Raw genomic sequence first — 13009 nt, forward strand, 5'->3', positions numbered from 1 at the left:
ATTTATGACTCTTGAAGAAGACCTTGATGGATAGTGGACAGCCAGAATCTAGTAAAGAACTCTTCTTTGTGCAGAGTATTTGTTACCTAGAGGATAACACTAATGATGTTTTTTATCTGAAGCACCCACATTCAAGAGTCCAGTGTCTGCATTCTCTACTTAGCCAGGCAGAGGCAAGTCATCCAAAATCTAGTAATTACTCACTGGTCAAAATAAGATTTTAAGAGACTAGATGTAACAGAGAACTTTGAACAGCCTCCAACTTAAATTATGGGAGTTGGCTCATAGGGCTTATTGAGAATGAACAGAGCTGAACATGGGTAGAATGATACATATTAATGTCATTTTGATATAAGATTGATGGGTAAAATTAGAGCTTTATTGTATCAACTCTTATAATTTGTCTTCTCTTTAAAAAGCTAGAGGAAGAAGAACAGGAAGACCAGTTTGATTTGACAGTTGGTATAACTGATCCTGAGAAGATAGGTAAGTGTTTTGGAGACTCTTTGTAATGCTAGGGTGTGATGTTAAGATATTAGGCTGTGGAATGAATCATTAATGCAATGGTTTCCCCCAGAGGTGAACTAGACAGGGTAAACTACTTTATCATTATTTTTCTTATGAAATTATACTGTTTGCTATGCTTCTAAGGCCTGAAACAGTAGTTATCCCAGTACTTTATTTAGCCTTTTCCTGGCTTTAAGAAGAAAAATCAGGGCCTCCCCGGTGGCGCAGCGGTTGAGCGCTGGGTTGCGAAGCTGCCCGCGGCCTCTGCGGCACCGGTTCAATCCCTGGCTGCTCCCCGGCCACCGGAGGAGGGTCCCACATGGCGCGCAGACCTCTCCTGCCGCCCGCTGCTCCCCTCAGCAGTGTACTTCGGTCCTTCTGCCTGCTCTGCTCCCCGCTCTGGCTCTGGTGAATTCTCTCACCTTCCTGCGCTTCTGACTGTACCCAGTGCATGTATAAACAAAACAAACAAATAGATAAATAAATAAATAACATGCCTCTATTTAAAAAAAAAAAAAAGAAGAAGAAGAAAAATCAGAGACATCAAATTCTATTAGAATGTCCTTTTTAAAAACTCAAATATTACCTCTCCCAAAGAGTTAATGGACCTTTTCATTCCCTTTTGAGATCATAAAATCTATTTAAGCACCCTAAAAACACACATTCTAAAATTTTGGGATACTGAATTTATTTTTCCCCGAGAAGTTTAGAATTTTTTTTTTAAGATTTATTTATTTATGCACACAAGAGCTGGGGTACAGGCCAGAGGTATGGGGGGTGGATTCACCAGAGACAGAGTAGGGAGCAGAACAGGCATATCTACTGAAATACACTGCTGAGGGGAGCAGCAGGAGAGTCAGGAGAGGTCTGCTGCACTATGTGGGTCACCTCCCTGGCTGGGAATCGAACTCATGCTGCAGTGGCTTCAGATAGCTTCATAGTGCTGCATCTTAACCTCTTGGGCCACCAGGGAGGCCTCTAGAATTCTTACTCTAAATAATTTGTCATATACTCCTGATTGCCTAAAGAATTGCCTGAAAAAATGTGAAGTATGCATGTCTGTTTCCAAGCACCTTTCTCTTACAGGTAAAGATTAAATTTTGGGCAAATTGAAATTAGATCTTCAAAAATCACAATACTTAACTTTGACTGGAACTTAGATTTTCAAAATAGCCTTCCTATGTTGTTAGAGTTATTAGTAAGCAGTGAGCAATAGGCCTTGAGTTCCTTGTTTCAGGTTTAGTTCCTGACAGAGAGGCTACCTTGTCCTCCTTAAAAAGGGGGTGGTATTTACACGGTTAAGAGAAAAATGTAACGTCTAGCCCTTTGTCTATTCTGAGATAGTAACAGGAAATGATCAAGTCTAGTTAGACTTTATGCCAAATGGTTTGTTGTTAATCTGTGGAGTTTAACCTTGTCCTAGACTGTTGCATTGGTAGGATATTTATGAGTATCTTATACTATAATAGAGGAAATTGAGGACCAACAGGTGTAACAAAACTTTTCTGCTAGGTCGCAGTATGGTCCATGGTAAAACCTGGACCAGAACTTTGGATTACATGTGTAAGGTTCTCTTTGCCTCTCTAATATTTATGAACATTTTCAAGCATATTGATTTTTTTTCTTTATGCTGTTATATTTTGGGGGGTATTTATTATAGTTTATTTTTTTACTTATATCTTTTACATCATTGTGTAGTCCCCATAAAATTCCCACCACCAATTCTCCCGTGTCCCATCACCATAGTCCCTTGTGCTCATCTTTCCCCTGTTTTGATCCCTTTTCCTCCCCGTCCCTTGCAGAATGTCTCTTATTTATAGTTGCCTGCTAGTTTTGTTGTTTTATTATTGTTGTTGTTATCTTTTTTTCCTGATCCCTTATTTGATTCCCCTATATTCCTCCTGTAAATGAAACCATTCGATATTTTTCTTTTTCCTTCTGTCTTATTTCACTGAGCATGATACCTTCAAGCTTTGTCCATGTTGCTGTGAATGGCATGAGTTTATCATTTTTGATTGCTGAATAGTATTCCATTGTGTATATATATACCACATCTTGGTCCAGTCATCTATTTTGGGGGCATTTGGGTTGTTTCCATATCTTACCTATTGTGAATAGTGCTGCAGTAAACATAGGGGTACAAGTATCTTTTTGAATTAATGTTTTTGTGTCCTTTGGGTAGATTCCTAGGTCAAGCATATTGATTTTTAAGCTAGCTTATAGCTTTTAAATCCTTGATAAAATAAGGCAAATTATTAATAAATAATACTTTTTTTTTTTTAATATTTAACAAGTGATAATGTTGGAACCAGAAGAGGGAATGTTTTACTTTTTGAAGGTTTCTGTAGCAAATTGGGTAGCTTAATACAACAGAAATATATTCTCTCACAGTTCTGGTGACCAGAAGTCTGAAATCAGGGTGTCAGTAAGGCCAAACTCCCTCTGAATATTTTAGAAAAGGACAGTTTGATATATCTTCCTTAGCTTTTGGTAGCCTCATGTATTTCTTGACTTAACAAATACATCATTCCAGTCTCTGCCTTTGTTGTCACCTGGCATTCTTCCTTCTGTGAGTGTCTTTCTCTGTTCAAATTTCCCTTTTTTTTTTTTTTTTTTTTTTTTTTTAATTTTTTTAAAGATTTATTTATCCATTCATACAAACACTGGGTACAGTCAGAAGCGCAGCGCGGGAGGGTGAGAGAATTCACCAGAGTCAGAGCAGGATGCAGAACAGGCAGAAGGACCGAAGTACACTGCTGAGGGGAGCAGCGGGCGGCAGGAGAGGTCTGCGCGCCATGTGGGACCCTCCTCCGGTGGCCGGGGAGCAGCCGGGGATAGAACCGGCACTGCAGAGGCTGCGGGCAGCTTCGCAACCCCGCGCTCAACCGCTGCGCCACCGGGGAAGCCCCCAAATTTCCCTTTTTTATAAGAACACCAGTTATTGTAACAAATTGAATTAGGGCCCCATCCTAGTGACTTCATTTTTATTTGATTACTTCTATAAAGACTCTGTTTGCAAATAAAGTCACATTCTGAGGTACTGAGGGTTAGAACTGTCAACATATCCTTTTTAGGGGTCAGTTTAACCCAGAGCAGTAATTTAAACATCCCTCAGATCCTATTTATTTAAACCAAATCAGTCTTGATAAGCTTTCATCCTCTTTTACCATAGTCTAGATTCCTAGTCAATGTGATACCAAGAAACCAGCTGCTTAGGGCATTTTCATATTCAAGGCCTGATCTTGTAACAACACCTTCTGTTTGTGTGGGCTGTTTATTCAACATGTACTTTTCATTCTTGCACACATCTAAATAAATTAGAATCCTATTTCTACCAGGATGTGCTTTTTAGAGCCTTAGTAACTTGTATCTGCCATCATCAACTCTAAAATGATTTATGAAATTAATGTAAATTTAGGACTGCTGTATTACTAGCCCATCTCAGATCTTAGGAACTCTGTATATGCATGCAAGTATGTCTATTTTCACACATCTTGCCTCAGTAAAAGCAGCTGATATACAGGAAGTATGCCTGTTGCTACTTTTGTTTGCAGTTAGATTTTCTTGTGAAAAAAATTTAATTGCAGAAATTAAATTGTGGAACTGACCTTTTTGCACATTTGACCATGACTATTCAGCTGCCAGTGAAGTTTTGAATACTTATTCTGAAAGTTTAGGATTTTATTTTTCTTACATTAGTGGTGAACATTCTTAGAGTATTAGGCAATGTAGTATAAGTGGTTTAGAGGAGAACTAACAGTAGTAATCAGTATAAGGTAATTTCTAAAGCATAGGTTATGATTTTCATTTTATACACACTCTTTCGGTAGGAATTGATAGTCCTGTATAATCGCCAACCTCTGTAAACTTTACAAAAGCAGACATTTCTAGCTATCTCAGTGAAACCAAGTTGTACAATGTGGCCCTGCTGATTCAGTACTGGCCCTTCTTCCCCTGGGTCCTCACTCTAGGATCAGTTCAGAAGCATAAGCAGCATAATTATTGACCTAGGTTTTCCTGTTTGGTGTGGGGAAAATTGAGGGATTGGAGGAAGGGAACAAAATCTAAAATATCAGAGTCCAGCACTACAGCCGCATCTGTCTAGAATCCAATGTATGTCTTTTCAGTGCTCATGGAGTCAATGGTGCCTTTATGTCCCTAAGTGGTCTAGGTCAGAACACTACCACAGAGAAAAACAATTGCTTGAATCACAAATTATTTAACAGTCAAAGGCTTTTTCAGAAAAATAATTCCTCCAGAAAAGAGAGATTTGTGTGACATCAGACCGCCAAAGTGTCTTCCTGCCAGGCCCTTTGCTCTGGGTGAACATGCTAGATGAGAGAGGTCAGTGTCCTGCAGCACCAATGGAGGGGACCAGGATAGTGTTTCTGAAAGAACAAATCAAGCCCAGAGCTAGCTTTGGGTAGAACTACTTGTTTCCTTTTACATCAGTTGCTTCCTTCTCCTCCTCCTGCTATACACAGCAAGAGAATTGTTTGATTTTGGACAGATGTGTGTAATCAGCCCAAATATTGGCATGGTAACAACCAATGGATTGTCAGTATCCAGTGCTGCTTTGTGGAGATTATAAATGGAGCCTGGCTTTGGAACAGGGGGCTGACTCTCTTGTCTGGCTCAAACTGGGGCCCAGCCAGCATCTGTGGGGGCTTAACATGCACCACAGAGGTCCTGAGGCAAAGTAGGAACTGGATTATAGGATAGTAAATAAAGTTTGGAGATGCAACAAGTATCCCTTCATATACAGGGCTCCTTGGCCTGAGATTCCTGGTAAAATGTTAACAAGATTAGCACTGCTTTGGTTTACAGAATAATCCTGCTTTCTTGTTCTCCCGCAGGAGATGGTATGAACGCCTATGTAGCCTACAAAGTGACAACACAGGTGAGTCCAAGTGACCCTGCTGATGACCACAGTGATTAGGGTACTCTTATCAATAAGGTCATCATTCACATTATTTCTGGGTATTTCCTTACCTTCTTTGACAACGTCTTCAAGTTTACTCAAGATGGAGCAAGCCTGAATTCCCTTGGTAACCTCACCTGAGCCTTTCCGCTTTTCTTCCAGAGAGCTAACACTTCCGTGTGAAACTTCGTAAGTTTAATTAAGATGTGGTTTATCTGATAAAGTCCTGTCCCTCTTAGGAACAGGCTTAAAACTAGTTTGATGGATTGCCCCAAACTATCTCACCTGTTTCAAATCTTCATATTTTTTTTGGAGGTTTCATATATGAAGCTTCTTTCAATACTTTACCTAAACTTTTCCCCCTCAGGCCTGATCTTCCTTTTTTATATAATATTAATGCATACAAAATGCCCACAGTGTTGTATGCAGGTTATGAAGCATAAAAAAATGAAGCCCCAAACCTACCATCCAGTATTAAGATGAGTACCATTGCATCTGCCTGCATGTTTCTCCCTATCATACCCGTGCCTCACACCTTAGAGGCCACCACTCCTGAGTTGTCCCTCATTTCTTTTATGGAAAGTCACCACATATGTATCTCATGCCAATATACTGTTTTTCTTTGTTCTTGGGTTTCATAAAAAATGGTTTCATGTTGAAAATAGTGCTTTCTTTACTAGCGTTGTTTCTCATACCTATCCATGCTATGTATAGATGTGGTTAGTCCATTCTGTGATTATAGAATAATGCATTTCTCTGTTTTCCTGTGAATATTTGGCATGTTTACAGTTTTTGTAATTATGAACTATGATCATTCTTCTGGTTTACACATAGGAGAGTTTCTCTCAGGTATATAACCAAGAGTCATTCCCCTGGGTCATAGATAGTACAGATGTTAAAGAAAAGGAATACAGTCTTTTAAAAAGTTTTCATATCAATTCATACTCATATCAATGGTGTGTGAAATTTTCCCGCTTAATCTCTTTTTTGCCAACAATTGGCAAGGTCAACCTGCTGAAATTTTGCCTATGTGGTGAGTATTAAATAAATCTCTCATCATGATATAGGCCTAGTACTTTTTACTTGGAGTCTCCTTTATATTGTTGTTATACTACTTGTTGGCCTACCTTCTGTGAGTTCTGGATCCTGTGATATTTTAGAGGTTAAAGTGTCTATGGTATGGATTTTTATTCTCCTCCCTCTTAGAAATAATGTTTAATTATTTCTTTAGTTTGACTCTTTTAATTACAGTAGCTAATAGTCTAAATAAGTCAGTGCAGGATGAATGGGTTGTAGATGACCATACAATTCTAGCTTTAAACTAAAATTCAGCATCTTGTTACCTTAGAGCAGAGGTTCTTATTAACCTAGGAATAAAATTGTATTTGGATTTAGTTAGTACCTTTGTAATCCTGTATATTTTATCTTAGGCATTTAAAATCATTGTTCTGAAAAGAGCTCCATAGACTTCCAAACAACCAGAGGGGAATATAGCTCAAAAAAGTTTAAGAATCTCAGCCTTGGAGAAAATTATTTGCCTGGTGGCTGAAGGCCAGGAATCTGGGGCATGGGTTCCTTTGATGTCAACTGGATTACTTTAAAGATATACATCCCCTATTTGAAATGAAATTGCCTTGTGTTTTTTCTGTTCCCAAGACAAGCTTACCAATGTTCAGAAGTAAACAATTTGCAGTGAAAAGAAGATTTAGTGACTTTCTGGGTCTTTATGAGAAGCTTTCAGAGAAACATTCTCAGAATGGCTTTATTGTCCCTCCTCCACCAGAGAAGAGCCTAATAGGTAAGCCTGTGGCTTTAATTCTGCTTGGATTTGTTCCTTTACATTCTTTCTGCAATATACTTTCTACTTAATGTATGAGACTACTTCCATTAACATTTTAGAATCTTATGTTTAGAAAAGAAATATTTCCAGCATTCTCTTATAAATGACATGGAATCTGGAGAAAGAGCATGTTTTCACGTGTTCTCTTTTCCTTGGGTGCAGTAGGAAGCTCAGGTTTTAGCTTCCAGAGGGGGGAGAGAGAGAGAGAGAGAGAGAGAGAGAGAGAAAGAGAGAGAGTGTGTGTGTGTTTTAAATGGTGTTTTTAGGTGGGGGCAAGGGAGGCAAGAAGCCTTCCATTAGCCTGTTGATGTTTGTTAATCTATATTCAGAGTCTCATGGCCCCCTCTTAGAAAATAGGCACTTTGCAAATCCTAGAGTTCAGAATCTTCAGCACTTTGAAGCAATTGCTCTCATGAATAGTTTACAGTCACTACAATGAGTGATCACTGTGAGCAATCATTACCTGTGAGTAGGTTAAGAACCTACTCATGGGCCTCCCCAGTGGCGCAGCGGTTGAGCACTGGGTTGCGAAGCTGCCCGCAGCCTCTGCAGCGCCAGTTCGATCCCCGGCCACCGGGTGAGGATCCCACATGGCACGCAGACCTCTCCTGCCGCCTTCTGCTCCCCTCAGCAGTGTACTTCATCAGTCTGCCTGCTCTGCTCTCCCCTCTGGCTCTGGTGAATTCTCTCACCCTCCCACGCTTCTGACTGTACCCAGTGCTTGTATAAATAAATAAATAAATCTTTTTTTTTTTTTTTTTTTCAAAAAAAGAAAAAAATAACCTACTCATAGCATAGAAGTGGCATTAGACTGTGTTTTGTAGTGTTCTCATTTTTTTCCATCTGTGGACTTCTTTTTTACAGGTTTATCCTTTTCTTGACGATTTATGGTTAGTTTACTTTCTAAATTCCATTCCAGGAATGACAAAAGTGAAAGTTGGAAAAGAAGATTCTTCTTCTGCAGAATTTCTTGAAAAACGAAGGGCTGCTCTAGAAAGGTTAAGTGCCATGTGACTATTTTCCTGACTAGCACAGCGACTAATGAGAAGCTGAAATTGAGGCTTAAGTATGAGACATTTGCTTAGTTTAATAAAGAGGAAACTTGAGTGAATTAAGGATTTCTACCTCTGTGTTATTTTTAACCCTTCCTTAGTCTCTTACTTTCCTGCCTTAGAAATGGGCTGTCTTATTTCCCCCCATTCTGAGTGAGCAGACCATCATAGTCTTTTTGGACAATCCAGTATGAATAGTTCTAGGGTCTCTTTCAGAGCTGTTACTTTTCTTCCATTTTTGGAAATGTGAAGAACATGAACTTGAATGTGTTTATGAGCAGGGTCATACTCAAGTTTCCTTATATGAGGACTTTTTCAACTAATAAAAGACGTTGTATCTCTGCCAGCACTGTGTGACCCAAATCTTGAGCAAATCAGTTCACCCAATGATGATTTACCTTATAGGTACCTTCAGAGGATTGTGAACCATCCTACCATGTTACAGGACCCTGATGTCAGGGAGTTCTTGGAAAAAGAAGAGGTCAGTATTGTACAAACCAAATTATATAAATTATATGTATTCCTAATAAAATGAAGCTAGTTCATTTAATAAATATTTTACATCTACATTAGTAAAATTTGAATAAGTGTGGGGAAAAAAAGTACAAATATTTAAACACTTAACATACACATAATCTTCCAGACTACCTCCTAGTTTGTAAGCCTCCAAGAGGTAACAGGTAATTTTCAGCCTTTGAAATAACAGAAGCTCTGTCCATAGTCAAAAGCAGCTGGTTGTAGAGGTTAAACTGCACCCTGGTTTTGTCCACTGGCTTAACAAAGTGATCATTTGGCAAGTCCGTGGCATATTTTTCATAAGTTGCTGCTTGGTTCAAATTGAATGCTTATTTTTTGCCAGGAGCTGAGTGGCATTGGTGCAGTTAACACGACCACAGAGCTGCCACATAAGAAAAGTATTGATTCAAATGGACGGTCTCTCTTATACGCTATGCATTGGCTAGTTTTGAGTATGAAAAAATTGGAGTTGGCCCAGTAGCTAACTTAATTGTTTTACTTAAAGAATTAAGTAAAATATACCAATACAACAAATTTCTCATCATAAACAGAAAGTATACTGAAACATTCATATATATTCATTAGAAACATATACTAAAAGAATTATAAAAAATGAAATAACATATAAATACAACTGTATAAAGAGTCATTAAAGAGCAAAAGAAACACTGGAATAAAACACTTGTATGATAGGAAAGAGAACTGGAAGGAAATAAATGATACAGTGGGACTATCCTGTTTACTTCTTCATTTTGTTTTATTTTTCTTTAATTTGCATATTATATATCATGCTAACAAAGAAGACAGCACTAAAGATATGGAGTTCCCCCCTACCCAATGAAATTTTTTAATTAAAAATTTTCTGTGTAGCCATTTCGATCTTTTCATTTCTCCTCTGGGATTCCTAACTTCATTTTTCCTTTTCATTCCTTCATCTCCAATTTTGACCTCTAGAATATGGCTATCTGTACAGTGGCACTATTGACACTTTGGGCTGGATCATTCTTTTGTTGTAGGGCTGTCTTGTGCATTATAGGAGATTTACCAGCATCCATGGCCTCTGTCCACAAGATACCAATGGCACCCCCTCTCCAGATATGGCCACATGTCCCCCAGGGAGCGCGATGAGCCCAAGCTGAGAAATACCCAAGAGTAATATTTAAGTCTTGATGTTCTGATCAAATAAATATTCTGTACTTAAGTCCAGCTTGTACAGAATTTGCTTATCTAAAGGAACTTTTTACTTCTAATGAAAGCATGCTTAAGCTTTTCATGCCCAGGTGGGCAGGCCTCTCAACATCAGGTCACATATTATTCATATTTTACTTTACTTTCTACACACAGATCAAAAGCTGAAAATTTTCCTATAATTCTCTTTAACATGGTCCTTTGATTTTTGTTTCTACACTTGCTCATCATAGATTTGTCTGCCTTTGAAAACAACAACAGTTCAAAAATATTGTTTGGCAAGTTTCGGGCATGCCATCTGATGGATACTAATTCTTCTGAACCTAAAATAGGGGCAGCAGATAACTTGCCATCCCCGCCTTCTTGGTCTTGTAGCTGCCACGCGCCGTGGGTACTCAGACATTGAGTGGCGCTGGTCTCCTAAAGATGTTCAACAAAGCCACAGATGCAGTCAGCAAAATGACCATCAAGATGAATGAATCGGACATTGTGAGTAGCCCCGAGCCTCTCAATTTCCTTCCCCCCTCAGGCTTATGGGATAAAGGCCCTGAGGAGTCCTGAAATTTCTGAGACTTGAGACTTTTAAAGACAATTCAGTCCCCTTTAAAAAAACAAAACAAAACAAAATTACTATGGAAAAACTGCTCTGCACCTATATGAATAACTTCCATTAAAAGCTGTGGACTTGTGTGTTTCAGTGGTTTGAGGAGAAGCTCCAGGAGGTAGAGTGTGAGGAGCAGCGCTTACGGAAACTGCATGCTGTTGTAGAAACTCTAGTCAACCATAGGAAAGGTAACAAACTCTGAAATGCACTTGAAACTGGGGTAAATTGACGTCTCTAGTGAACTGGAGGTGGATGAGAGGACACACCGTTCCCTTGCCTCTAGGCCAGTCAAGTTGAAATTCTCAGCCCACTTGGTCCTTGATGTTCTGATCAGATGGATATGCCCTGTACCTCTTGGCACGGAACATGACTCAGCCACTCTGGGCATTGTGCTTTCTACCTGGGAGGGATGCAGGGAACCGTCTCAGAGACAGGACACGGGCTTCTGTAGGTGTGACTTGAGTTGATGACTTGTATCCAAATGACATCACATGCTTTAGCTACATGGTCAAGCCTGCACTATAGGGAAACCAGAGATGTCTCCTGACCCTTTACCTTTGGTGGGATTTGCTTAAGAATTAGTGAAATTTGCCAAGTTTGAATGCTTACCTTCTCTGCCTTACACTTAGCAATAGTCAGAAATCTAAACAGGCAGAAATCCTTTGGAATGAGGCCGATCCCGTGTGCCAGATCTGGCCCTGGTGCTTCTGCTGTGAGCTCGGCACGATTCTTACAATTACAAAGGGATGAGAAGAAAGAGAGAGAGGCCAGATGTGGCCCTTGAAGCTGAAAATATCTAGCTCTTCACAGAATAAGTTTGTCCTGCTCTAGGACATACAGGACTATGCGGTGTGCATGTGCATTCATTTTCTCTCAAGCAGACAGGCTATTGATTGTGGGCTTTAATATAAAAATCAAAGTCATTTCTTTGTCCTGTTTGTATCAACTGATCCCTGGTTCTTTAGAAATATTGGCACCATTTTTTCTAGGTGGGCCTAACCTAGTGAAACTTAGGACAGTGTGTGCCTTTCCCTGCTTGTGTGACCCGGCTGCATTCCCCTCACTTTCTGAATACGGTTGGCTGTAGTGTAAGTAACCTGGTTGCAGAGCCACAGTGGTCAGATGCACAGGGGTTGCATTGCTGAGACAGGCTGTGCAGTACATACTCATTTGTCCCTTTTCCTGTGAGATCAGAGACCTCTGCTGTTTTCCTCCTTCCAGAGCTAGCATTGAACACAGCTCAGTTTGCAAAGAGTCTAGCCATGCTTGGGAGCTCCGAGGACAACACAGCATTGTCACGGGCACTCTCTCAGCTGGCCGAGGTGGAAGAAAAAATTGAGCAACTCCACCACGAACAGGCCAACAATGACTTCTTCCTCCTTGCTGAACTCCTGAGTGACTACATTCGCCTCCTGGCCATAGTCCGAGTAAGCTTGAATCCTCTTTCTCCTTCCCTTCATTCAATTTGTTCATCACCTTCCTAAGAAAGTTTCATCCATTATACCTTGAAACAGGCATAATTTTTCCTTCTCTCAAGAAAGAGGGTATCCTGTGAACCAGAAAATCCATTTAACTGTTAGCTAGTAATCACTGAGGCATTTCGAGACCCACAGCCAGTTTGTTAAGTGAATTTAGAGAAAAGACCACTCTTGTACTTCCAGGTAGGCCCCCCTCTTTTTGTGGAAGCTAGACAGTGTTCCCTATGCTCCTTTCTTCAAACAAGGCTTATTACAGACCTGCTGAGTTGGCCCCTGGATTAGTGACTTCCTCAGTCCTTTGGTCTTTGCCTCCTTAACAGTAAGCGACGACATTGCCCTGGTAAGAGCACTTGTTGGCTTCCGCTTGTCCTCCAGTGCGGGCAGTCAGGTAACTGCACAGAACTGGCTTGGTGTTGCATGGAGGAGTGTGGCCAAGGGCTGAGAGAGCTTGTCACCAGAGCCCTTCTTGTGCTGTGCAAACCGCACTGGTAACAACACTGCAGCCTGCCCCTCAGGTCGAGCACCCCACCTTTTCTCCTGTTGACCAGGGCAGTCTGGTTTCCCATGACCTTTCAGAGTGGCCAAGGAAGCTTGACTAGGCAGTGGAATTAGCTCTCGCATGGCCTCCCTGAAACAGGAAAGAGCCAAGAGGGAGCCTGGTGCCTGCCCTATAAGGGCTTGAGTATGGCCCTGATTGTCTTGGGACCAGGATGCACGAGACTCTGAATTGGAACAAAGTCACCGCCATTCCCTATCCCCAACATCTCCCTCTCTGGGAGATCCTGTGTCTTCAAGAGCAGAGCTGCTCTCAGGGCCCTCCTTTTCCTCCACGGTGGAGTTGCTAATATAGCCTGTGAGATTGCTCATTGTCCTCTCCCTTTGCTATTTGGTTTGCTAGTTTTG

The 13009-nt window shown here is 40.5% G+C and overlaps 1 protein-coding gene across 1 annotated transcript in view; it reads left to right on the plus strand.

The window, feature by feature from the left end:
- Window positions 1-13009, plus strand: part of SNX1 (sorting nexin 1) — a 35640-nt gene that overhangs the window by 18916 nt on the left and 3715 nt on the right. Inside the window, exons 4-11 of the mRNA XM_037502675.2 lie at window positions 420-486; window positions 5364-5407; window positions 7085-7226; window positions 8188-8266; window positions 8726-8801; window positions 10400-10513; window positions 10723-10816; window positions 11850-12055. Of these exons, the coding sequence (XP_037358572.1) occupies window positions 420-486; window positions 5364-5407; window positions 7085-7226; window positions 8188-8266; window positions 8726-8801; window positions 10400-10513; window positions 10723-10816; window positions 11850-12055 (822 nt within the window). The remainder of the gene's footprint in view (window positions 1-419; window positions 487-5363; window positions 5408-7084; window positions 7227-8187; window positions 8267-8725; window positions 8802-10399; window positions 10514-10722; window positions 10817-11849; window positions 12056-13009) is intronic.

The sequence above is a fragment of the Talpa occidentalis genome, unplaced genomic scaffold (genome assembly GCF_014898055.3).
Source record: "Talpa occidentalis isolate TD23 unplaced genomic scaffold, MPIMG_talOcc4v2.1 talOcc4.11, whole genome shotgun sequence".
In the NCBI taxonomy this organism is placed as follows: domain Eukaryota; kingdom Metazoa; phylum Chordata; class Mammalia; order Eulipotyphla; family Talpidae; genus Talpa; species Talpa occidentalis.